This window comes from Thermobia domestica, chromosome 8 (assembly GCF_964235325.1).
Source record: "Thermobia domestica chromosome 8, izTheDome1.hap1.1, whole genome shotgun sequence".
NCBI lineage: Eukaryota > Metazoa > Arthropoda > Insecta > Zygentoma > Lepismatidae > Thermobia > Thermobia domestica.
The window spans coordinates 243,779,838-243,807,662 of record NC_137461.1 but is presented as its reverse complement, the minus strand read 5'-3'; the positions used below and the strand labels follow the sequence as shown (position 1 = coordinate 243,807,662).

The window sequence follows — 27,825 nt, the reverse complement described above, 5'->3', positions numbered from 1 at the left end:
CGTGTATGCTGTACGACATCAAACGGTTAGGGTCAAATGCCGGTGCAGCGGGGCGGAAGATATGCCAGGCCTTTGGTGAGGGTATCGTGACTATGCGGACAGTGGTTTCAGAAGTTTAAGGACGTTCAGAAGTTCAGGAAACACTCGATGTACATAATGATCTTCAGGCAGCAATTGAGACGAACAGTGGCCAGACATGTGAGGAACTCGGACTACTGAGAGAATGGAGAAACCTTTCGGCAGCAACTCCATCAACCTGGGAAGCACTACAAGTTGGGTCGATGTATCCCACATGATTTGACTTCAGACCAGGAGGCAACGCGAGTAGACACCTGTGTTTCTTTGCTGTCTCGTCTAAGGAAGGGGCCATTTCTCGACAAGTTGTTGACATGGCATGAGAAGTGGGTCCTGTAAGAAGCTCCACGGCGCCGTCATCATTGGCTAGCATCCCAGGAACGATTCCAAAACAGTCGAAGCCAGCACTCCACCGAAAAAAATCCTCCTGTGTGTTTGGTGAACTGCTCGCGCCATCGTGTATCGGGAACTGCTACCAGCTGGTCAGAGGATCAATGCAACTGCGTACTGTCAGCAGTTCAGCCGTGTTCAAGAAATACTCAAAACTCTGAAGACAGCACTTCTGAATCACAAGCATGTATATATACCCATGAGTTTGCAGCTTCAATTCGTCTTGCCTAGAGTGCAAATTCGACAAAAATCTGAGAGAAATGTATTTCAGAGCTTCCTCAATAACAGTTATATCTTACAAGAAGCGTAAAGATAAATCACTAAATCATCAAATTAATTCATTACCACAGTTAACATATTTATTCGGAAACAAATTCAATCGTAACCTACGATAGGTATGTTAAACAACACGAAGAGTTCTTCCCAAATTGATTTTGCTTTCTGACTACATCTTTGTGTTGGCCAAAGTGGATATCCGAACTCAAAATGTACCCAGAACAAAATTGTAGAACTAGGAGTTTTATTGTGAAAAGTTCAAAAATAAAGTAAAAGTTTGTTACTATATATAGCCTAAATTTGAAGTATTCAAACGTGGAAAGAGTAACCACGCGAATTAACTACAGGAGGAAAAATATTAATGAAACAGAATATTATCGAAGAATTTCAAATTTCAAATAAACGATAATTATTTATAAGGCGCAGTTTTGATGCGAAACATGATTGATTTCTTTCAAGGAAGAACACAGGCTGAAAATATCGAAATTTAAAATAAAATTCCGAGGAAAATATTCGGACCCAATAGAAAAGGAATAGGAGATAGCGGAAACAGCATAATGAGTAATAAGTCAATTTATACTCCTTATCTAACATTGCTATCGTTATTAAATGTAGGAGGTTCAGGTGGGCAGGTCTAGTGTTGCCACGAGACGAGACGGAACCCTTTTAGACGAGACACGAGACGAGACAGACTACTTGTCCCGTCTCGAAAACGAGACGAGACACGAGACGAGACGGGACGTCTCGTGAAATGTCTCGCCCCGTCTCGTGTCTCGAAAATGCAAACGCTGGAGGGAATGGCCAAGATTGAAATTGCCAGTGGTCATATAGATTGCAAAAGGAAAATCCCCTTTGTGAGAAAACATGTTGAAAAGCCTTCATAGAAAAGTGTCCTCTGTCTATTCAATAAATCAATCGTGATACATGAGCTTCCAGGAATATCATCCTTAATGTCTTGTCCCCAATTCCCCTTGCTGTAAACTGAGGAATTCTAATTTTTTTTTTTATTTCTGGCTGGAATGATAACAAACAAAATCAAAGAAGGGAAGATTTTTACAAGGTCAAGAAACTGAACTACCACCCCATCTATTCAATTTGAAAACTGGATAAGGCCTACACTCATTACAGACTGTAGTTGAAAGTTCTGGTTGAGATGGCGGATTCTCTGGTGGTGGTATTCTTTTTGCTATATGAACCGAAATTAACCGAAAACGGCAATTGAAGTATGTCATCTTGCAACTAATATTTTGTCTTCTCTCTCGTTCTCTCTTTCTCTCTCTCTCTCTCTCTCTCTCTCACACACACACACACACACATACACATAAAAATACACTTTTACCATATTACCAATCGCTCGCTTATTATACAGCAGTCATGTTGTAAAATTCACCTCTTCGTTTGGAAGGCGGGCGCAGGAGAAAAAAAGCAGATATTATCGACGAACCCTTCAAATTGTTTGCTTTCAGCAAATTTATGATACTAACAATAACACTTTAAATGAAGAGGTTTTAAACGGGTACCTTCGTTTTGTTACGCGGAAATGTTTGATCTGACCAGTGTGCGAAATTGCCCTCTGCTTCCAAAGTTCGCAAACCCTACTGTTCCTTTCCTCTTTTAAGGTCGCGTCATAACTACCCTTCTTTGAAAACCGAAGATGCAGTAAAATTGTGACGTCACGGCGGGAGCAGAAACAGCTTTCGCCCAAGGTCCTTGTCATTCACCCTTGTTTGTTTCTTTGATTTTTGCAAGAAAGTGAGTGATTCTTGCTTTCCTGTATTAAGAAAACATTAATTACTGTAGTGCTCGTGTTAGCCTATAAGCATGTCGAATTCTACAGTACTTGTCGCAATTATAGTAGAAATACTACGGGTTGCAAAGTTATTTATCATGTATTTCCCTCGATTCCTTTGCGGAAAGTTTGGCAAAAGAAATGCTGTCAGAAAGATATCTTTAAAGTTGAAAACGCCAGCGTCTATTCCGATCATTTTATTCCCGAAGCTTATGGACATAATTTAAAATGTGAGCTTCTAAATATTCTACCCAAGAAAAAGTTTAAAAAAGACGTGGCTTCACTAAACTTACCTTTACTATACGGAACCGTGTTGATGTAAATAATGAAAGAATTAAATGTACGGAAGTTAGGTGTTTAAAGAAAAAACAAATCAGACATTGGGGTGCAGCCAGATGAAATAACTATTGTGACTGAAATAAAAAATAACTCTTTGTTTATGTTATTTTTCGTTTGTTTTGTGGAGAGTGAGGGGCATAAACCAAAGGAAGAGCTCTCCTTTTTGCGTAAAGAGAACGAAAAACTGAAGTCTAACAGTATGTACAAAGCCAAAATAATATGTTTACAAACGAAGTTAAAAGAATTTTAAAGCAAATATAATAAAGAATTAATTTCAAAGGCCAGTTCTAAAATATAATATTGTGATCGTTTCAATAAAGTGGTTAATAACCGGTGGTGGATATATTACGAAAAAGTTTTATACAGGGCCAAGTAAATATGCTAATGAATGGCAAGAAAAAACTAAGATGGATTGATTAAGATATCATTCGTGCATTAACACAACATGCCTCATTGATAAATTATACAATCATCTGCGGTTACAAGTTCGAATCCCCGTACCCAATGTGTCAACATTTCGACGTTGTATGATTGCGAATAGATCACGACACTATAAGAAACTTTAATCCAAAATGGCCACCCAAAAATCAACTTTTTTTAGACCACTAGCTAATCTGGGTGTACTGTCATGAGTTTGTTACACAAACGGGGCAACCACCATATAGTGGCACACACCCCGCGGTTATGGGAACAGATTTGTACTATGGAGGTGAAGACTGGCCCCAAGCATTCTTTGGTCTGATGTGTCGTTCAGCTCCCATTACTATGGCACTTTAAGTAGAGCTTACTGTGCAGTAACATATAAAATTTCAATCAAATACTTTCCATTACTCAATAAAATTATTTGGTTCCGAGCTTTTTTTAAAAAAAAATAATTGCAACAAATCTAAACATGCTAAAATTGAAAGTAGTTTTTGGATTGGTATGGAAACCTAAAGGCTGAAATATATGAAATCAAAGTGTGCATATATATATATATATATATATATATATATATATATATATATATATATATATATATATATATATATATATATATATATATATATATATAGATAGATAGATAGATATATATATATATATACAGACACTATAAAGCAAGTGGGCTGATAGTATACGATAGTGTCGTGGATGGTGACACCTTTACATCGAACTTTGCTTGTCGTGTAAACATTATTTGACATTAGTGTCTTCATCTTCAAAGTACCTATGAGCAATTTACTGTATATTCGTGTATTGAAACTGGTGAAGCAAATTTCAATGTTTCAGAATGTAAAAAAAAAAAGAAAAAGAAAAAGAAAAAAAGCCGGGGTCGAGAAGCCTCAGACAACTAACAGCAGAGATATATTATCTTGTAAACTATTTGTCCTTGCCTTGTGAGCTTATTTGAATTTATTTTTAAGACCTTTAGGCAACTTTGGCCTATCCCGAATAGACGATGATGGGAAAATTAATGGAATGAAGAAAGTGGTAGGATACTAGACAACTTCGAGAAAACACACACATTCGAAAAATGAAATGAAATGAAATGAAATATTTGAGTTTAGGTCCTACGGATATGCCGGTTAGGCTAAAGGAGACGGTGATGATGAGTAATGAATGAAATGTTGGAATGAAGAAAGTGGGATGAAACGGGAGAACCCCGAGAAAACCCACGCACACGGGTTCTACTTGTCGCAATTATAGTAGAAATACTACGGGTTGCAAAGTTATTTATCATGTATTTCCCTCGGTTCCTTTGCGGAAAGTTTGGCAAAAGAAATGCTGTCGGAAAGACATCTTTAAAGTTGAAAACGCCAGCGTCTATTCCGATCATTTTATTCCCGAAGCTTATGGACATAATTTAAAATGTGAGCTTCTAAATATTCTACCCAAGAAAAAGTTTAAAAAAGACGTGGCTTCACTAAACTTACCTTTAATATACGGAACCATGTTGATGTAAATAATGAAAGAATTAAATGTACGGAAGTTAGGTGTTTAAAGAAAAAAAAAACAGACATTGGGGTGCAGCCAGATGAAATAACTATTGTGACTGAAATAAAAATTAACTCTTTGTTTATGTTATTTTTCGTTTGTTTTGTGGAGAGTGAGGGGCATAAACCAAAGGAAGAGCTCTCCTTTTTGCGTAAAGAGAACGAAAAACTGAAGTCTAACAGTATGTACAAAGCCAAAATAATATGTTTACAAACGAAGTTAAAAGAATTTTAAAGCAAATATAATAAAGAATTAATTTCAAAGGCCAGTTCTAAAATATAATATTGTGATCGTTTCAATAAAGTGGTTAATAACCGGTGGTGGATATATTACGAAAAAGTTTTATACAGGGCCAAGTAAATATGCTAATGAATGGCAAGAAAAAACTAAGATGGATTGATTAAGATATCATTCGTGCATTAACACAACATGCCTCATTGATAAATTATACAATCATCTGCGGTTACAAGTCCGAATCCCCGTACCCAATGTGTCAACATTTCGACGTTGTATGATTGCGAATAGATCACGACACTATAAGAAACTTTAATCCAAAATGGCCACCCAAAAATCAACTTTTTTTAGACCACTAGCTAATCTGGGTGTACTGTCATGAGTTTGTTAAACAAACGGGGCAACCACCATATAGTGGCACACACCCCGCGGTTATGGGAACAGATTTGTACTATGGAGGTGAAGACTGGCCCCAAGCATTCTTTGGTCCGATGTGTCGTTCAGCTCCCATTACTATGGCACTTTAAGTAGAGCTTACTGTGCAGTAACATATAAAATTTCAATCAAATACTTTCCATTACTCAATAAAATTATTTGGTTCCGAGCTTTTTTTAAAAAAAAATAATTGCAACAAATCTAACCATGCTAAAATTGAAAGTAGTTTTTGGATTGGTATGGAAACCTAAAGGCTGAAATATATGAAATCAGAGTGTACTCACATATCTATCTCTCTACTTATCTATATATCTTTCCATCTCTCTGTCTCTCTCTCTCTCTCTCTCTCTCTCTCTCTCTCTCTCTATATATATATATATATATATATATATATATATATATATATATATATATATATATATACAGACACTATAAAGCAAGTGGGCTGATAGTATACGATAGTGTCGTGGATGGTGACACCTTTACATCGAACTTTGCTTGTCGTGTAAACATTATTTGACATTAGTGTCTTCATCTTCAACGTACCTATGAGCAATTTACTGTATATTCGTGTATTGAAACTGGTGAAACAAATTTCAATGTTTCAGAATGATAAAAATAAATAAAAAAAAAAAAAAAAAGCCAGGGTCGAGAAGCCTCAGACAGCTAATAGCAGAGATATATTATCTTGTAAACTATTTGTCCTTGCCTTGTGAGCTTATTTGAATTTATTTTTAAGACCTTTAGGCAACTTTGGCCCACCTGAATGGATGATGATGGGAAAATTAGTGGAATGAAGAAAGTGGTAGGATACTAGACAACTTCGAGAAAACACACACATTCGAAAAATGAAATGAAATGAAATGAAATATTTCAGTTTTAGGTCCCACGGTTATGCCGGTTAGGCTAAAGGAGACGGTGATGATGAGTAATGAATGAAATGGTGAAATGAAGAAAGTGGGATGAAACTGGAGAACCCCGAGAAAACCCACGCACACGGTGTTTGTCCACCACAAAGTTCACTTGGCAGGGGCTGGGATCGAACCCGAGACTCCAAGCGCCAGAGATGAACGCTCTACCACTGAGCTACCGCGGCCCCCACACACATTCGATGTTTGTCCACCACAAAGCTCACATGGCACTAACCGAGATCGAACCGACTACCACATACACCAGAGGTGAAGGCTTCACGGTGTAGTTACCGTGACATTTCTTGTCTTTGTGTTCTGGTTAATACTTGTAACTTAGTTGTATCTTGATTAGCATGGTGCAGTCTCCTACATTTAACTTTCGTTCCCATGGTATGCTGCTATATTTTTTACGAGACAAGACGAGACAAACGAGACGAGACGAGACGAGGACGGGATGAGCACATTTTTTTCGAGACGAGACATGCTTTGCACGAGAAGAGACGAGACAGCCTGAAGTCTCGTCTCGTCTCGTCTCGTGGCAACACTAGCCAGGTCATTTAGCCATAATGGAAGAAAGTAGGAACTCTTTCAAAATTTTTAACTGGAAACCTAATCGGAGAAAGATTATTAGGAAAACCTAGATGAAACGACAAAATTAAATAGATCTAGCATAAAGTATAAGCTAGATCCAGTTGACTATGGACAGAAGCTAATGGAGAGCTTTTGTGAATACAGCATAGAACCTTTCGGTTCCACAGTTAGTTAGTTTAGAGCAGAGAGATGAATGGATGAGTGCAGGAAACTTCTGACGAACTCAAGTATTCCCTAAAGACGTGTGAATAAAAATAGCAATGATATTCCAAAAAAAAAAAATAGCGTACAGGAGAGATTAGACAAGACCCAGGTGCCTAAATCTGACGCCAAACAAGGGCATTTAGAACACAATTTTTAGGCTCTAGTAAAGCATGAATTACTTCGGGTTCGGGCCGGACTCGGGCCCTAAATTTGAAAATATACAACCATATTTCTCGGGCCTTTTCGAACCTATCTTTGTAAATATACTGTACAGCGATATATATCGGACCATTCTTTCTACAGAACTTTTGAAGGACATCTAAATTTGTAACATGAGACGCCCACACTAAAAATCTGATTATCATTGTGCAATTAGCTTATCTGTAAGTGAAAGTCTGAGCAGCCAGAGCGTGGATTCTATTTTCTTTCTTCACAGCAATCATCAATGACAAATTTGAGGAACATCTGAGTGAGATCAGAACATACACAAAGAATTTGCACACTTTGACATTTTGTTTTAAATATTTGGAGTATACATTTCAAGTTGGGCATTTCATGAGAATTTATATAAATGAAGTGAAATGAAATACTTCGTTTATGATTATGAGAAAGACGGAATTTATATAAATAACTACTTTCTTTAGAGAATTCATATAAGTGTAAACAATAACCTTTATTTCGTTATTCTCCCTGAATCGCGTAAGGTTTTAAACTGCAAAATTAAACCTCTAATTGTTATTATTAAGTATTAAGTCTCTGTAATTCGGGCTTATTTCGGGCTCATTTTATTATCACACGAGTTCGGGCCGGGCTCGGGCCTAAAGGCTAAAACATGTTTCGGACTCGGGTCGGGCTTCACATTATTAATCCACGGGCCGGGCCGGGCCTGGGCTAAAAATTACGGCCCGTACGGACCTCTATGCTCTAGATCTGCTGGTCTTACGAAGGTATAATAAACTATAAGTCCGTTCTGAACAGCCAAGTTATTAATGCTAAACTGTATTCAGAATAGTTAGAAGGAATGTATGGCATTATATGCCAACTATACTCTGCATTTGTAATCAGAAAGTGAGTCTTTTTAGCATGACAATGCAACGCAACATAAATCTCAAAGGACCAGGAACTTAAGGAAAGCGAAATGGTATTACCCTTAGTACATACTTCGGACTCCGTACCCTTAAAAAATTACATGTTCTTATCCATGATTTACTTGTGCACAAGTGACCCGAAATACTCGAAAGACAAAAACTATTCTAGTGGAAGAATCAAACAACTGGCGGTACAGCACAACAGGGACGGATCCAGAACGGACTTCTCGGGGAAAGGGGTGGGACGGTGGGTTGTAATACTGCTACTTACAGCTACTTTTAAGGAGCTTCAAACTCTGGGATGGGTGTTATTTATATATAAAATTAAAAAAAAAAAAAAAAAAAACTTCGCTCTTCTGGGTGGCAATCGCCCCGAATCCGCCACTGCAACACGATGACCTCTACTTCGAGTACTAGGCACTTTCGTTATAATTTTACGTATAAAGCAAGAACAGATCCGAAATACGTATTGGAAATCTTTTGCCTCATTCTTCTATAAGACAGTTTGAAAATTTCCAAATATTATAGTGTTACGTGAAACTAAAGTAATTATTTACTGGTCTATACATTTTTCACATTAATTGCATTGTCTTTCAATTAGGGGATTTTTTGATATTTTGAAGATAATGAAAAAAATAATGTACGCAATAGCAATACTGTCTGGATTTACTTAACAGCGCATTCCCAACACAGAAGTTGTATAAAGTTACATTAATTACTTATTTTACTTCTATTTCAGACAAAATTGTTGCAAATATGTTGTACCAGTTTTATATTGTTATATCAAATGGTAACGTTTCATACTCACGTATCTCAATCGTTATTGCAAACACAGAATTTTAGTTTTGGTATTAGAACTGAAATGGAACAGAGGAAAGACAATGATATTATCTGGAAGTTACTCATAAAGGAAGTGGACCAAAGAGACAAAGGTGCTAATTTTTTATAAATATTACAAGGTTGTAACTCTATAGGTGTCAGTAGAAGTTCTAATTGAATTTTGTTTCACTTTGTGGAAACTTTGTTATAGTTTTATCACAAGTAAGCGAGAAGTTATTGTGAAATATAATGCTACAATAAGATTTTGATCTTATGGGTGCCAGCTTAAGGTTGAAATTAAATCTTGACATTATAACATACGAACTCGGGAAAACATTCGAATAAAATATCAAATAAAATACTCTGAGATGTGATTTCTATATGATCGTAATCTTTTGTTATATGAAGTGAATGATTTACCCAATTTCCAAGGATCAAGTCTTATTCGACTAAGAATTAAAATCTGAAAAAGTACGATCAGTAATTATACTCATTGATATTTTCATTTCAATTATCGTATAAAGTCAGAAAGTGACTATGTGGAATTTTATTCTTTATTATAATGTTAGGTTTACTAGCTGATCTATACATCAAATGCTTCCGCACAGAAAGAAGTCACCTAGCAATGAAGTGAAATCATTCAGTTTACGGCTAGGCTAAAGGAGACGGTGATAGTGAGAAATGAATGAAATGATGGAATGAAGGAAGTGGGAGGAAACGAAAGTACCACGAGTTAACCCAAGCACACGGTGTTTGTCCACAAAGCAGTCATCAAGTTTGGTAAGCGGATAGATCTTCCTCAAAACTCGCATGCCGTTTTTTTTTATTATTATTATTTTCGATTTGGTGAGGGGAGATTGGAGGGGGTCAAAATGTATGGGGTTAAGTTTAGAGTTGCCCCAACATTTTTTAATAAAAATTAGGAAAATTTACAGGAGAGATAAGGTGAGAAATGATGATTTGGAGTTCTTATGTGATATTTAGGTGTGTAAGTTTCGCAGTAAAGTAATGTTTAATACGAGAAAGATATATACTCTGTAGATATATTTGCAAGACGCGGAAGATTTCGATGATTCAGCAGCATTGTAGTCGTATAGGATGGAAAATCGTTGTGTTGAATGTGATATTTCTTCATTGAGTTTTACAGAATTATATAAGAATAATGAAGAGAATCTATTAAATTGTTATGAGAACCATGGGTTACTGAATATAAGTGATAGTTGAAGCTTCTATGGGAACCGGATCTAGTCACTGTCCTAAAGTCTTACGGGTAACCTAACCTAAGTAAGTGATTGATTGGAGTCAGAAAAAGCAGTTAAAACATTACAAATTATTAGGTTAGGTTTTGTTAGTTTAGGTTAAGTCTTACGGGTAACCTAACCTAATAATTTTTAATGTTTTAACTGCTTTTTTTGTAAGTTTTAAACTGGAGGGACACCTCTAAACTTAAGTCAATGGATGCATTAAAGAAGATAAATACCCAGGAAGACGAATATTAGTGGTAATAAATTGGAGTTTAGTGTCCTTCTCAGCAGCAAGGCTATATGGACCTAGAACTTAACAGGCAATCCAAACCACATGAGCTTCTCTCGGGAATGATTGCCAAGTCTCACGCACCAAAAGGACGACGCTAGAGACGTTCCTTTTCGTTTAAAAACGGATGAATAAAAGAGAAGATTGAATACTAGATATGATAGTGTCAAATTCACAGTTTTCGGGCCAGTAAGATGAGTAGTGACACTTCTGATGAAGATTAAGTCTAACTTTAGTCCCTATCATCAACGAAACTGAGAATAGCATGTCCAAATATCCAGTATTAGTGTCGAATTCATAGTTTGCAGGATCGCCAAATTGATTACTGCTCTCATATACTTTTTCTAAGGTTTTGAGCGATGAAAGGAGAGAACAAAGTATGGTGATCTTATCGAGATTTTAACGGATTTCAAAAGAATCTGTCCGTCCGTTCGTTCCGATGTGAACATATTCACTCTCCCACTGTCAATACCGTTTAACGTATATCCATAAAACTTTAAACCTAAGGTTTTCATAGAATATTCTAATGGGTTTTGGATTTTCTTACTACTGAAAAATTACTTTATCTCACATGAGGGGAATACTATCTGCGATCCTACGGTACTTACTACCTATATGGTACAGCCCGCAGCAAAAAACCTGCAACATGAGCTTGTAAGGTTATTGTGAAACTACGCCTAACAGCGCAGGGAATCAACATGACGTCTAAGTGACACGAATCACGCCAGGAGAAACCTCGGCGTCCTCCCCTGCACACTTATTTTGGAGCAAAAGACTTCGTCGTTTCCCAATAAACTTACATGCTCATGTTGCAGGTTTTTTGCTGCGGACTGTACAAAAAAATACATATCATTTGACATTATCTTTAATCAGCTTTAAAAAAAAGATTCTCAATTTGACCCATATATATATCTATATATATGCACTAAACTTTGTGGTTGCACGGCGGGATATATTCTACTTGCACCAAAAATTTGAGAACTTCGACACTCTTGTACTTTTCTCGAAAATATAAATTTTCCGAACTTGAAACTTTAAACAGTGCATGTGCAATTTCAATGAAGTAAAAAGGTCAAAGATAGAACCTGTTCCTCGGACGCTGAATTATCAAAAAGCCATTACTTGTTATTCCTCACTGTTTTTGATCTATAGCGATAAGAGTTGAAACTAAAAATTGCTTTTTTTTAAACTATTTTCGGTTTAAATAGAGGGCTAAGGGACACTAATTGATTGCAAAAAGCAGCTTCTTAATAACACTTACCGTTTTTGCTCTATGAAAATCAGTACTGAAACCGGAAGTAATAGTAAAGTTCAACCACTTCCGGTTTCGGTAGAGTGTTGTGGATCGCTTTCAGAAAACTGCATCTCGCTATCTGAAGTGAAATCTTCCAGTTTAACGTCACATGTATATGTACTGTAGGCTAAGGGAGACAATGATTAAAGCAAGTTAAAGATTATGAAAGAATTAGAGAAATGATAATGTGCGAGGAGACAGGAGTACCTCGATGAAACCCACGAATACGAAGTTGTCCACCACAAACTTACTTGGTCGGGGATCGAACTAGGGACCCCACGTACAAGAGGTAAGCGTTCTACCATTGTGCCACCGTCTCCCGCATCATTGCATCTTGCTATCTGTTATCGTTTTCGTTGTATGGTGATAAACGTTGAAACCGGTATTGAAACCGGAAGTAATAGTAAATTTAAACCTCTTCCGTTCTTGGCAGATTGTTGTGGATAGTCAGGATACGTTGTCTTGAGACGCGGAATCGTTTGCAAAAATCGCTTCTTACTATCTGTTGCTGTTTTCATTCTATAGAGATAAACGTTGAAAGCGGAAACTACTAATTTGAACAACTTCCGGTTTGAAAAGAGACTTAAGGAGGAGATAGACCCTATTCTTCGGACGCTGAATGGGTTGGAAAAGATAAAATCTGGATCTCTCTCACCGTTTTCACTGTGCTACGTGTCAACAGAACGATAAAACCATTCTATAATACTTCCGATATTTATGCATAGCATAATTTGGAAGTGTAGAAATCAAACAATTCCTGCAACACATAACAAAAAACCTTATTCTAAAATATTCGGCAAGTAGTCAACAAAGTAAAGTGGGTTCCATATAAGCAATGAATTAAAAAGATCTTTGTAGCCAGCTTTCACCAAATGATTTAACTTGCTGATCGGTGTTAAAGTCAACGGCGAAGGCATGATTGCTGTGATTGGTTGGCCGTGGATGCCGTGTTAAAGTCATCCACTTTTGCTGTGATTGGTTGCCCTCTACGAGGAGAAACTTAGACATCGTTATTTACAGAACGAAAGCAATGGAACCATTATTTGGTTGTTGCTTTTGACAATCTACCTTGCTTATAAACAGTACACATTTCTTAATGGGCCTGCGCACTAAGACTTTTGCGCCATTATTGAAATAATAATAGCCCAGTATTGCGGAATGTTCACCAATCTTCACGGTGCAATACCTTACATGTGATTATAAGAATGCCAACACTTTTTTGCATTTCTGACTAGCTTCAACAGTTAGCTGTCAAATGATGTTAGATCTGACCCGCTGCAACTTGTATACCCTACGATTTGGTACACTAACGCCACCTCGTGCGCAAAAGGCTCACTACTTTTTAGGCTACATGATATTTTGATGCAGTTTTCATTAATATAATGAGTTATTCCCAACGAAAGTTGATACACTGACAAAAATGCATAATCCAGTCGGCATGTAAATGCTGTTTTTACCAGGTTACGCGCGTCACCACATTAAGCAATGATTTTTCATCCTTAGTACGATCTACACCACCGTCCAGCGAAAATTTTGTATTGTGGGACCACCATTTCAAATCTAGAATTAACGCCATACCCTTTCCGACGGTGGTAACTTACGTATATAATGTTGTTACTACCTTCCTACGAGAGTGCCCTCTTGGTTCTTTCTAAATCTGTGACTCCCTACCTTACGAGAGTAATAGTTTTTAACACGAAACCAATCATGTGAATAAAATTATCCAATCATAGCGAGTCTAGTTCGACGTCGAATTCCAGACTTGGCATGGTGTTCCCACCTGCTGTACTTTTATACATGAAATTACATTACTTAAGGAGCGCACCCGCGTAAATACTATGTATCCACACGGAAATTCTAGTCCTTTTTTTCTCAGTGTACCTATAGTGAAAAAATCAATAATTTTGATAATTGATTACTATGCATGATAATTAATTACATGTTTCCTAGGGAGACCAATTTTATAGGGAATGAATGCCTTACCTTTATTCTAGATAGGTAATCTAACTACTGTTGGGTTAACGAAAAGTGGATAAAATTAAAAAGAAAATTAAAAGAAAAATAACTGACTTCAACAACACAATAATCTGCAGGAGAAAGAGTACGACATTTTTTTATTATCTATAAAAATATTTTTTTAAGTTGTACTAAGCCGAACCAATTAATACCTAACATAAAATTATTATTTGGACGGTCATTTTATGAAGCATGCCAACTCAGTGATGCCAACTCATGGGGAAAATCCAATTTTGTGGGATTTTTTTGACATTAATTATTGGGAATGGGATAAACGGAATTTTAGTGGAAATTGGAAATGTATATGGGATTTTTAACTATATGTATAGTACACGCCAACATAATTCTCTGCAAGCGGGCAGTAGACACAATAAGTCATCAATAAGCATATTAGTGTTGCCAACTTTTACGTTGAAGTTATTTTTTCTTTGTTAACGGGAAAGTGCATGTTAGTGAGGAGTGACTTTGTCATATGTGATTCTTAAAACCAAGTACGAGGAAACGGAATTTGTTGTCCGGTATTTGAAGAGTGAAGAAAAATGAACTAATGAAAGAAAAAAATAAAATTCTTTGAATCAAATGAGAAACAATAAATTTTTAAACGTTCTACATGAAAAGGTGGAAAACAAAACGTTTTTAGCGTCATTTGGCTTAGTTATATGGTGATGGTACAAAATTGTCCCGAAGTAACTGCGTTTCTGACAACATAACAAGTATCCTTTCTCAATTAAGAGAAACAGTTTCTCACGATATATTTTATAAGTGTAGATTACAATTTATTGATAATTCACTCAGAAGCTGAAAAAGTTACACATGGTATACATAACTATAATTTTGATCAGTGCCATAAGGTGGAAAATCAGTGCCCGGAGCGAGAGTATACAACGGCGCCCCCGTACTAAGAGCGAGGTCGACAGACCAGCCGCGAAGCGCCTACATGGTTCGCACGAATCGAAAGAAAATTTTCAAAAATGAGCCTTGCTTTTCCTTTACTTTCTTCCTTAGTTTCTTCCTACTTACTTTTTCCTTACTTTCTTCCTTCTTATTTACACTTTCTTCATCCATTCTTTTTCCCTTACTTTCTTCCTCCTTACTTTTTCCTTACTTTCTTCCTGCTTACTTTCTTCTTACTTTTTTCCTCTTTTCTTTTTTCCTATTACTTTTTTCCTTCCATTTTATATATGTGCACATGTCTTTCCTTCTTTTCTTTGCTTTCTTCTTCCTGAATTTTGCGCCCCTTAATTTGGCGCCCGGGGAGTTTCAGGTTGGTATCACTCGTACGACTTCAAACTTTTCTTGTAGATAATACTAATACGGTGGAGTCCCAATAATCGAATACGTTTAATCCGAACAGGACAGGTAGGAAAATTTTATTTTATTTTTATTTTTTGTTATTTTATTCTTTTATGTGGCGAAATTAACTAAAATGATGAAGATGCGTGCGTTTTCTTAGAAAACAAAGTAAACCTTCGGTAAATACAGTTTATGACTTTAACACCTGTATGATATTTAGGTCTTAAGCTACATTACGACAACTGCGACAGTAATACAGTACGTACTGTACAATTATGAAACTTATAGGTTTAGTTGCATCATGAGGGACCTTCTAGAGGGTATGGTGGCGGGAAAGAGAGGGAGGGGGCGAAGGAGACTACAATTAATGGATGATGATCTACGCGAAGACGAAAAGGTTAGCGGAGGACCATGGAGCATGGAAGCTTCTCAGCTGCGGCAAGTGACCTGCCAATGAAGGCAGAATACCTATGATGATAGGTTTAGTATGAGTGAAATACAATAATGTGATAGAATAAGTACGTTTTTGTAACATAAAACTGAACGTACAATACTGGTAGTGTACAGTACGAACGGAAAGATATGTAACTAGTGAATGTGCTGTACGTGGAAAAATAAAAGCTTCAAGTTTTTCCAACATTTTAAGCATTTTTCCAGTACAATCCAGAAACCCTGTTTCGAAATACTATACGCTATGTATTATAACACAATAGACCCGTTCACCTACTTCAAACCGCGATTTTACTGTTATTTCAGCTAATCCGAACAATCGCTTAATTCGAACAAGGTTCGATCCCAATTTAGTTCGGATTAACGGTACTCAACTGTAAATTATATTTGTTTCTAAGTGCTTGCTTTTTTATTATTCTCTGCACTTTAGTGTTATGTTGAAGACACTTAATTTAAAATACTTTTTTATTGGTTATTTTACCCACTTTGGAAATTATGAAAATCTACCGCAAAAATACAACGAATATTTCTTTCACTCCAAACACTTACACATTGTTAAATTGCTTTGTCCAGAGCCAGCTATTGGGAGCAGGAGAATTCTTCCTCTGGCCTGGTAATCTCCAACAATTCCATACGAGGCAAAAGTTAGGTTCAATTCTAGATGGTACTTTCTAGGATCCACTCTGAAACATAAATACTTGCATAAGTGTAAATTAAATTTACCAGTCGTATTGATTTTAATATGTATATTAATTCCGGCAGCCAAAAATTAGTGTATTCAAGAGGAAAAAGTCCTACATTTTTAGTGGTGTAGTGAGATGAATTCGATTCTCAGAAGCTATTTCGTGTATATCCAATATTTTTAGATATTAAATTAGTATTACTTATATATTAATACCAATACAAAATGACCTCTTTAAAAACAAAATATTACTTATGGCATACTTCTAGTCCAATTTCTAGTGGCGTAATTATGTCTAATCTGTAGAAAATGTACCTTAGAATCAACCTAATTGCTTAATGTGAACTTTATTTCTGTTTTTCTCGAAAACTCTTCACTACAACTTCATTATTTCTCAACACATCGTAGCGAAATATTCTTGTTTATGATACTTTAGACCAGTGATCGACAAGTGATGGTCCGCGAGTATGTTTTACTATTTGTTGGTTTGAAAATCTATTATGTGCTCTTTTTTTATGTGTGAAATAAAAGCAAGGATATGAATGACGAAATAAACCTTTAGGAGGAAGAAAAGTTTATTTTGTGGGACCTTCAATAAAGAGTTGAGAAAAAGACTCATAAAATGCTTCGTGTAGAGTATTGTACTGAATGGAGCAGAAACATGGACTTTACGCAGAAATTATGAATAAAAGACTGGAATCTTTTAAAATGTGAGTGTTGAGAAGAATGGAAAGAATTAGGTGGGTCAAGAGGAAAACGAATGAAAGGGTGTTAGAAATGGTGGCGGAGAAAAGCACAATGTTAGATATTACTAAGAAGAGGAAGAGAAATTGATTGGGCATTGATTAACATTGTAAGAAGGAACTGTATCATGAGGGATATTTTAGAGGGTATGGTGGCAGGAAAAAGAGGGAGACGGTGAGAGGCAACAGTTGATGGACGATATGAAAACAGAGAAATCGTAGGTAAAGACGAAGACCGTGGTGCATGGAACCTTGTCAGTTGCAACACATAACCTGCCAATAAACGACAGAATACCTCTGTTGATGATGATGACATTTTTATGTAACAGGAAAAATCGTAGCTGGGCATCATAATAGGTCTATATACCTAAATACAGTTGATTTAAACTGTTAAAATATTTTCTTTAATATTTGGAGTGTATCCTATTTTTAAAAAAATGCAAATTTCATAGAGTTTCTTTCAAATGGTTGTACCCGATGATCTGACATATGGATCTATATTTATTATATACAGTGAATGCAACCAGTGAGAAAAAGAATTGTAAAATATTTTGACATTAATTTCTCCAAAAAGGAATAATAGGAATTTTTGTCGCAAATCACAACATATATGGGATTTCTCATAGACCCTTACTTCACCACCAGCAACAAAATTCTCTATTGTCAGGAATTAGACTAAATGTACTAGTACAGAAGTAACTTGTGAAACGTAAATTGTACTGTGGTATTTAATAACTAAAATTTAAAAAAAAAATTAAGAAAGAAGATGTAAAATACGACACGAGAAACAACCAACGTAGAAAATATTCCACACAAAGTGACTGGAGAATGTCTTTACGATCATTAAAAGGTGATCTCACAAAGCATGATGTAATTACTAAATGTTGGCAAAAATGTACACTCTTTCGTTCATATTTTCAATTTTCTCTTTCAATTAAGCAAAATACTTATTCATAAGCTATTTGATAAATGCAGGGATCGAAATTTACGAATAGACTACTTCACTTACATATTGAAGAAAGTGAGTGGCATACAATATATTTCATCAGAGCAAAATGGGAATTCCTGGCTCTCTAGATGGGAATTTGTAACGTTTCAGGTTGGTATCACTAATCATATATCATCGTTAAATTAACCAATCGTTGTAAGATTAACGATAGCAGTAAGCATCTGTAAGAATTTTGTGTGACGATGGCTTCATTACTGAGATATCGAGTTGATGAGAAGGCGGAGCGTTTTTTAGATCACATAAAATCACTTTTAATGGTGCTGATGTTAACTGAGAATCGCAAATTTTGAGATATGCAAATTGGTTATTCCAACGACGACATATGTTGTCTATACATAAATAGAACAAAGTATAGGATGCGCAGAATAGACCAAAGATTCAGGAAATATTTGACTTACATTCAGCGAACCGTGGGAAAGAGAAAGGAAAAATACAAAACACTGGTTAACAAAGGTGGAGAAATTAACTTTGATATAGTTTTGCTTTCTGAAGCTGAATCCGTACTCGAAATTTATCCATCCCCCACAGTTTGTCAGAGTCAGTATATGTTTATACAATACAACAGGGGGCAAAATTTCCGGTCGCCAGGTCGCCAGTGGGGACTAGAAATTTAGAGCTGGCGTACAGTGTTCAGTAATAAGGAATGGTTTCTGCCTAAACGCACAGGGATGCGCAGTTTCTGTTTTGCACGAAAATAGTCATCGAGTGAGAGAAAACATGGAATGTGAAGCCTTCACAACGTTGTAATTCGCCTCTCCCTTCCCATCCCTCAATCGAAATGGTTTGCCTTCTGGCTCGTCAACGCGAGAGATAGCTTCCCTCGTTATTTGAAGCTATAATAGCTGGGAGGACAGCTCAGTGCCTAGAACAGATCAACCAATCACGTTACGATATCAGTGATAAATAAATAAATAACAAAATAAATAAATACTGGTACATAAAATATTTTTTAAAAAATGCTTCCAATTGTCACATTTTGTACAATTTTACCTGTGAGTACTGCTTCATATAAGAGAGGCTTCAGCAGTCTCAACAGAGTTAAGACTTCCTACAGGAATTCACTGAGGACTGACACACTGTATAATTTGCAGATAATTTCCATCAATGGCCCTTCCCTTAAGGACTTTGATTCGAAAACTGCAATCGATAACTGGTACATACTTCAGTGCAGAGAGAGAGCTTTACACAAACGTCCTTAGGGTAAGGTATTTTTTAACATGTATATGAATTGTCCAATTTAAAATTGATTACGATGAATCTAATTGTCTGGTTTTGAAATTTTATGCGCTGATGTAATCTCTTTCTTTGCCAAACCAAAGGCCGTGGCGGGGGGGGGGGGGGTAGTGACCTTCCATAATTTGTACGTGAGAGATACCGGTGACCATCATTTTTAAATTGGCGAGTACGTGTGATTTTGAAATTTTGCCCCCTGCAATACAACTAACCCTGTGAACCGGTTGCAGGTTTATAAGAAAGTAGCTACTGCTGCAGGACTATCCATCCGAGTATCATGGTTCGTGCGTCATTCTGTTCAGAATGAAACAAGTTTTTCAAGGGTAGCATGTGCATGTGTGCATAATGTACGCAAAACGGAAAATTAAGGACAATGAAGGAAATCTGCTTCAAAAAAATCTCTATTTGTAAAGTAAGTTGGCACCTATGAAGCTACCCTGGCTACAGGTATCAAAATATGATGCATCTTGAAAAATACTATAGGTAAGACGTAATTTGTGTACCAAGTTGCATTGCAATATCTTCCTTTGCGAATGGGACAGTCGGGACAAGCAGAATCACTATGTTAAGAAAGTATGGCCGAAACGAACTTGACCGACTCCAGGTGAAAGAACGTCATGTATCTGTCAAGTTGATCCGCAAAAAATCTTTTTATCCCCTCTACACACAAAGTTCGGTCTGATCAAGAACCTCATTAAAAGCATAGACGGAACTGGCACGGGTTTAAATATACTATAAGAACTAAATTTCCCACAATGAGTGATGCTAAAATCAAAGAGGGTATTTCTGAAGGCCCTCAGATCAGGGAACTGTTCCGTGATGTGTAGTTCAATGACGAACTTAATGAACTCGAAAAAACCGCATGCTTGACATTTAGAACAATATGCAGAGATTTTTTTGGAAGAATCATAAGTCCGACAATTTCCACAATGTTGTGTCCGACCTCGTAACTGCCTATCAGGCATTGGGGTGCAACATGAGCCTTAAAATTCACTTCTTGGATTCTCACGTATACTTCTTCTCCCCAAATCTTTGAGCTGTGAGTGGCGAGCATGGTGACAGGTTTCATCAAGTTGTTGCAGAAATGAAGAAAGATTATCAGAGAAAATTGACCCCCTCCACCTGCAAAATCCAGCTGATTATACTTGGACTTTGCAGAGGGATATTTCTGACGCCAAATACAGGCGAAAATCATACATCCAAACATTTTAGAGGTACGTTTTCAACATGTTTACACTGCTAAAGCATGTTCTTGCATGCAAAGTTACATGAACCGACAGTACACATTTCTTTCCGCTGTCTCATCAAAACTGTGGGAGACAGGAAAAAACTAAAACCAGATCTGAAATCACCGCTGTCAATACTATTAGATTCACCTATCGAAGTTCTTGAGACAGAGAAAAACTTTTTCTGTTAGCCAGTGAAATGGTTCCCAGGTGTACTTTTAATTTTTTTTTTCGGTCCGCAATGCGTTAATTACGAGGTTCACTACGAAAGTTTTGAGATACGCATTGTTGTGGCACAGTATTTGAAATCCAACGATTGCGTTCGGTAGTGGTATCCAGAGCAAAGAAGTGAAGCAAGTTTCAACTCGCCTCCCTTATCGGCGTGGCCGTATCGCCTTCACTTGTTTCTTGATTTGAGCAGTATTCGGCTGTCTAAAATGGAGCTCGAAAGGGAACATTTTCGGACAATGATCCTTTTCGATTTCAAAAGTGGTGACACAAACTCTTGACCGTTTGTAGGAGGCATTAGGGGACCTTGCTCCTTCCCGTGCTACAATGTTTCGGTGATTTGGTGAATTCAGAAGAGGCTGGACATCGGTTAAAGATGCAGAAAGGGCTGGACGTCCGGCAACAGCTGTATCAGATGAAAACATTGCCGCTGTGGAACAAATGATTCGAGAAAATCCTCAAACAACTTTCAAGGACATTGAATCTACAGTCAACATTGGATCGCCAGCAGTAACAAAAATTCTTTATGATCATCTTCGGCTCAGGAAGGTTTCATCTAGTTGGGTGCCTCACACTTTGACTGAACAGCAGAAGCTCATGCGTGTGGAACGGTGTGAAGAAATGCTTGCAAGATTTGATGGAGGCAATTCTCGACGCGTCTCTGACATTGTTACTGGTGATGAGACTTGGATCTATCAATTTGACCCTAAAAATAAACGCCAGACTACAGTTTGTATCTTTCCAGACGAAAATCCACCCACGAAAGTGAAGCGACCGCGAAGTGTGGGGAAGAAGATGGTCGCAACTTTCTTCTCCAAATCTGGCCATGTTGCAACTGTTCCAGTTGAAGAACAAAGGACTGTTTCTGCTCAGTGGTACACTACTGTTTGCCTAACAAAAGTGTTCCAGAAGCTTCGGGAACTGCGTCCAAGAACTGGATTGCGTGGGACCCTGCTTCATCATGACAACACGTCCACACACAAGGCCAAAATCACAATTCAGTTTTTAAAATCTATGGAGGTCAAACTTATGACTCATCCGCCGTATAGCCCCGACCTGGCCCCGTGTGATTATTTTCTGTTCCCCAGGATCAAAGATCGCATGCATGGGAAGAGATTTTGCAGCCCTGAAGAAGTTGTAGTGGCTTACGAGAATGAACTTTCAGCACTTGAAGAAAAAGACTGGCAACCCTGCTTCCAAAAGTGGTTTTTGAGGATGCAAAAGTGTGTACAGTGTAATGGTGAATACTTTGGGAAAGTGTAAGTGTTAAATTGATTTTAAGTATGTAAGTTATTTCACATCTCAAAACTTTCGTAGTGACCCTCGTATTGGGTATCACAGCCATAGACAATTGCCGTTATTAGGATATTTTGCAGGGAGAAACCATGGCTTCTTACTTCTGAAAATGACTACAGTTTCAGTCTCCGGTCCAATGGTATTCTAGGAAGACCTTCCAACCTATCATAGCTCTTTCGGCTCCTACACTATAAACACGCATTCCAACCACCACTGATATCTATCACTCCGTGTACAACCACTGATATTCATCACTCCAAAAATTGTTACCTATGATATTGTCAGTGGTATCGTAGCATTCGTTGCCACCCATGACTCTACTTTTCGATGACACTACTTTCCGATATATGTAAACCTGAATTTAGATATTTGCCCTACCATATTAAATTAACTTTTATATCCTAATGTATATGAGTCGCGCCAGAATATGATAGCCTCTACAATTGTTCAAAACTATCAAAATCTTGCCGGACAAGAATCTTTTGAGATGTATGAAAACATGAAAATCGCTCGGAAGAAGACTGCTATACGGAGGGTGGTGAAAAACATCCCAGAAGAATAAATGCAGAATATCTTTTCCTGGGTCTTGCTCCAAGTGACTTTTATTATCTTCTTGCGCTTCAAGACATTTCTGTCTGATAAGCATTATGATAGTGATTAACAATTGCAAATTTCTGTCATACACTGTTTTCACATCCAGGCAACTGACCTTTATCACATCGGATTGCAAAAGTTGATCCCACTATATGACAAGTGTCTGAATTTTTACACTGAATATGGTGAATATCACTTGTGCTGTGGCGACACATGTTCCAACGTCACTGTCTCGTTTCTGTGTGTTTGACGCCTTGTAGAAACTTACTTTTTGGATATTCTTCGAACATTTGTCTCTAAGGTACAAAGACAAGATCAGCATCTTAACGGTGTGGACCTGAGGCCAGAAGCTCGTTTCTTCTTTTAAATGAAAAAAAGATAATTACTCTGTCAAAATGATATACAGGATACCGCCTAAAGTTTTCAATTTCGTCTGGTAGACATCAACAAAGGTGCCCACTATGGACTAACCTTAATCAAACTCACGTTCACATCTTTTCGACCTCACGCTCACTCAAATTTACGCTCACAACATCCTTCGACCTCACGTTTACTCGAGCTCATGCTCACAACATCATTTCGATATTACGCTCACTCGAACTCACGCTCACAACATAATTTCGGCATCACGCTCACTCGAACTCACACTCACATCATTTCGACATCACAGTCACTCGAACTCACGCTCACAATATCCTTTCGACATCACATTTACTCGACCTCACGATATCAGAACATCATTTCGACATCACGCTCACTCGAACTCACGCTCACAACATCCTTCGAGCTCACGCTCACATCATGATTTAAAACTCGCGATCACTCAACCTCACGCTTACTTCGTGAGGGTGAGGTCGAGTGATTGGGAGTTCCGAACTCATGAGCACAGACTTCATGAGTTCGGTCACCTTTGGACATCAACCGCTGGAGAATGTTTGTTTCCATATAGCGGTGTGAAAAGTAATTTGTAACATTCTAAAATTATACAGTTTTGTTTAAACAGTAGAAAATGGGATGTAGACAGCCATTGTCGCCTTTGAAGATGTTAACGGGTTGAGTCCAGTAACGGATTTGCCGAAATAATTCGTTCAAACTGTCTATCGAAAAAAAAAATCGTTTTCGTTGAAGAGTGATCGTGGTCTCACGGTGGTTCAGTGTACTTTGTGGTGGACAAACTCCCATTTCCTCTTGATTCTCCCGTTGTCACCCATTTTCGTCATTCCATCATTCCCATCCATGTTATCATCACCGTCTCTTTTAGCCTTGGTGCATAATTGCGGGACAATAAACTATTTTTTAAAAAAAGAATTATCATTTGTGTAGTAACGGACACCCGAACCTTACAATTTTATAAGGCTTACTAGCGTTATCTTGATCCTTGTTTCTGATACAAATCCATTTGAATATCTCTTGCGTTGGGAAAATTAAGTTTTACAATACAGTAGAATTTCAATTATTTGAACTACAGTCATTTGGATCGACATTCGGAAATATTTTTTTATGGAAAGTGAAAAAGGAAAGAAACATTAAGCAATAAATAAATAAATAAATAAATAAATAAACTTATTGAAATGCTAGCAATACAAACACATATTCGTTTCCAGAAAATACACTTTTCTTGAAACATCTCCTTAATCCAAGGTTCAAAATTATGTTTAATTGGAATTTTCTGTGCTTTTCTATATAAAAAATATTTGTAATAAAAATGATTTTATATTCAACATATTAGGCCTATATTTTTACTAAACATAAGCGATTTTAAAAATTGATTTAATTCACATCTTTTCCCCCTAAATATTCAGATTTCTGCATGTCCGTGAATTATGTTCAGAATGCATTAATACAGATAATTTATGCTTCATTGTACATAGTTTTAATAATCAAATATAAGTAATGTAACAATTATATGATGTGTAATACACATTTATTTTAATTAAGCAAGGGGAATAAAGTTACATTTAGGGAAGACATAAGTAAAAACAAACCATTTCATTGAATTAATATGATCATAATTGTATTATGGTAGTGGACACTTTATAAAACACAAAAATTAAATTACATTTCTTTTACTTTGTATTTTGTGTATACAATATAGCGAACTCACGTGGCTCCATGAAATTTTGCAATTCCCAGTCCATAGTGTTTGGAATTTGAAAGAGTAAGTACGAGCCCCACTGGCCCAACTCCCTGATCTATCTCCATTTTAGGAACAAATAATGGTTCTAACGGTGGGATACCATAGTCTTTAAGTCCTGGAAGAAAGGAAAATAAATTTTAAACATTAGTTCCCATATATATAGGAAAGGGGGGCAAGAGTACGCAAATTTTAATTAAACTTATATATTTTGGTAAAAAATAGTTACAACGGAAAACTTTTACATGGAACACAAAACTTGAACTCTCCTTTACGAAATGTGAACTCAACTTTTATATACCTCTATTCTTAGAGGAAGTAGAACTCATAAAATGAAAACATTCAAATTCGTACTCTTGCCCCTATATGTGGGGCAAGAGTACGAAATCAAAGGGGCAAGAGTACGCACCCAAAAGAGCATTAACAATTATCAGAGATGAAGGTACTACTCCTTTATATGATGTGCATTGTTCATGCCACCATTCATGGCATCTTGCGCACTTGATCCAGTCTTCTATTGGTGGATCACTGTAAATGATATTGCATAATTGACACTCGTACACTACTTCCTCACTGACCTGAGGAGTTGTAGCTACAATTTCGGTTGTAGCTTTCCTGGTGCAAGATGATGTTTGCCATTGCTCTTTGGAGGGCGCCGTTTCGAAAGTAAGTTCTGCTTGAAAGGAGAGGATGTCAGAATCTCTGACTTCGAGAAGATCAAGATCTACTGGTTGAGTGCTTGGTAGCAGTTGGAGGAGGACTGACAACCACCAAAGGAATGCATGGTGTAAATGGTCCACGTGGGCCCCCTGCTTACCTCCCTTACTCCTAAGATCTAGTTTACTGGTTGAAAGTTTGGTAACCGATGAACGAGCAGCCAGCAGAGAAGTGTTTGATGTGGATAATCCGCATGAGCTCCTGCTTGCTTCTAGTGAGAATCCAGTGTTACTGGTTGAAGGTTAGGTAACAGATGAATGAGAACGAGCAACCGGCAGAAGAGTATTTGAAGTGGACAGTCCGCATGAGCTCTTGCTTGTTTCTAGTGAGGATCTAACGTTACTGGTTGAAGGTTTGTTAACAGATGAATGACAACGAGCAACCGGCAGAAGAGTGTTTGAAGTAGACAGTCAGCATGAGCTCTTGCTTGCTTCTAGTGAGGATCTAGCGTTACTGTTTAAAGGTTTGGTAACAGATGGAGGAGGACGAGCAACTGGCAAAGGAGTGTTTGATCTGGATGTACCGCATGGGCCCCTTTTTACTTCCAGTGAATCATCCGATGAACGATTTTGGGCTCTATTCAGGTCTGATGCTTGATTTTTTGCTTCAGGAATGCTTTCGTCTTCAGTCCTGGCATCTACATTTAAGTCTATCACATCCACAATAGAAGGAAGAAAATCTTCTTCAGTGAACACATCTGGATTCAGTAGGACAACTCCAGATTCTTGAAGGCTGGATACCAATGTTTGCAGCTTTGTAGTCATCATCATCATAGGTATTCTGCCTTTATTGGCAGGTCACTTGCCGCAGCTGAGAAGCTTCCATGCTCCACGCTTCTCCGCTAACTTCTTCGTCTTCGCGTATGATCTTTCTGTTTTTATATCATCCATTAATTGTAGTCTCCTTCGCCCCCTCCCTCTCTTTCCCGCCACCATACCCTCTAGGACGTCCCTCATGATACAATATCTTCTTAGGCAATGTCCCAACCAGTTTCTCTCCCTCTTCTTAATAATATCTAAAAGTGTTCTTTTCTCACCCACCATTTCTAGCACTCTTTCATTCGTTTTACGCTCGACCCAACTAATTCTTTCCATTCTTCTCCACACCCGCATTTCGAAGGCTTTCAGTCGATTTTCATCCTTTACGTAATGTCCACGTTTCCGCCCCATACAGTACAACACTCCACACGAAGCATTTTATGAGTCTTTTTTGTAGTAAGCCTCAGTAAATAAACTCGTGGGATGTTGGGATGGATGGTTCCTCATCCATTTATCACACACAGTTGAATATCAGGATTTCATCGGGTCAAAAAAGGAGCGATCTAATAGTTTCAAATTATGACCGGGATTTGGTGGTAAACTCAACATCACTATCCTATTTTGCCTGCAGAAATCAATCGGTTCGATTGAAATGTGAGAGGTCTGATTGTCAACAAGTAAAAATACCTTTTTCGTAACCGAATTTGATCGCACATGTTGGTGTAAATAATATAACCATTCTACGAAAAGTTGTGAGTTGATGAACCAGAATTAGATATTCCCACAGAACCTGGCGGCGAACCATCGAATAATTCTTGTTTCATTTGTTTTGTGGGAAATATCTGGGGAATAAAGGAACCAGATGCACTCACCATGAAACAGCTGTTATGTTAACTCCAAAATCACTAGATACAGTTTTATTCACAACTGAGTTTTAGTCGCCTTTTGGCACTTTATGAGGAACCGTGTTTATTCCAGTTTCGTATATGTTGTAGGTATCCCGTGGAGAAAAGACGTTTTGTCTTACAAGATCTTTTAGACAATTAAAAAAACATTCAACTTGTGGCTTGCTAAAACCACGAGCTCTACCCAGACCAGTCTTTGAAGGCTGTTGCAAAGCACTTGTTAAATGTCTACGACGGAAAGACTCTGTCCAATCTCTTTCTGCCATTCGATTCACACGACTAAAGGATATGGGGCACCTAGTTACGTTCAGCAAAATTGTATGCCATTCTTCTTATATCTTTTAAAGTTAATTCATAGAAGAATTGATCCAGTAATGTGATATATTCCACTAATTCGTTCTCCATTTCTTCGGTAAATAGGCCTACTGGCTTTATTGTACCTAAAGACGTTGCAGATTCTCATTAAAAAAAATAAAGAAAAATCCTTAATTCTCCTTATATCAGTAATAGGAATGCATAGATACAAAAAAATCAGATAATATTTAGACCCTTTATAAAAATATATTTCCAGCTTATTCCATCAGTTACA

At 37.2% G+C, this 27,825-nt stretch overlaps 1 protein-coding gene across 1 annotated transcript in view; it reads right to left on the bottom strand.

The window, feature by feature from the left end:
• The window catches only part of LOC145691982 (protein takeout-like), a 69,630-nt gene that overhangs the window by 8,505 nt on the left and 33,300 nt on the right, over positions 1-27,825 (bottom strand). Inside the window, exons 3-4 of the mRNA XM_081767279.1 lie at positions 24,827-24,974; positions 16,261-16,394 (exon numbers count right to left, since the gene is read on the bottom strand). Coding sequence (XP_081623405.1) covers positions 16,261-16,394; positions 24,827-24,974 — 282 coding nt within the window. The remainder of the gene's footprint in view (positions 1-16,260; positions 16,395-24,826; positions 24,975-27,825) is intronic.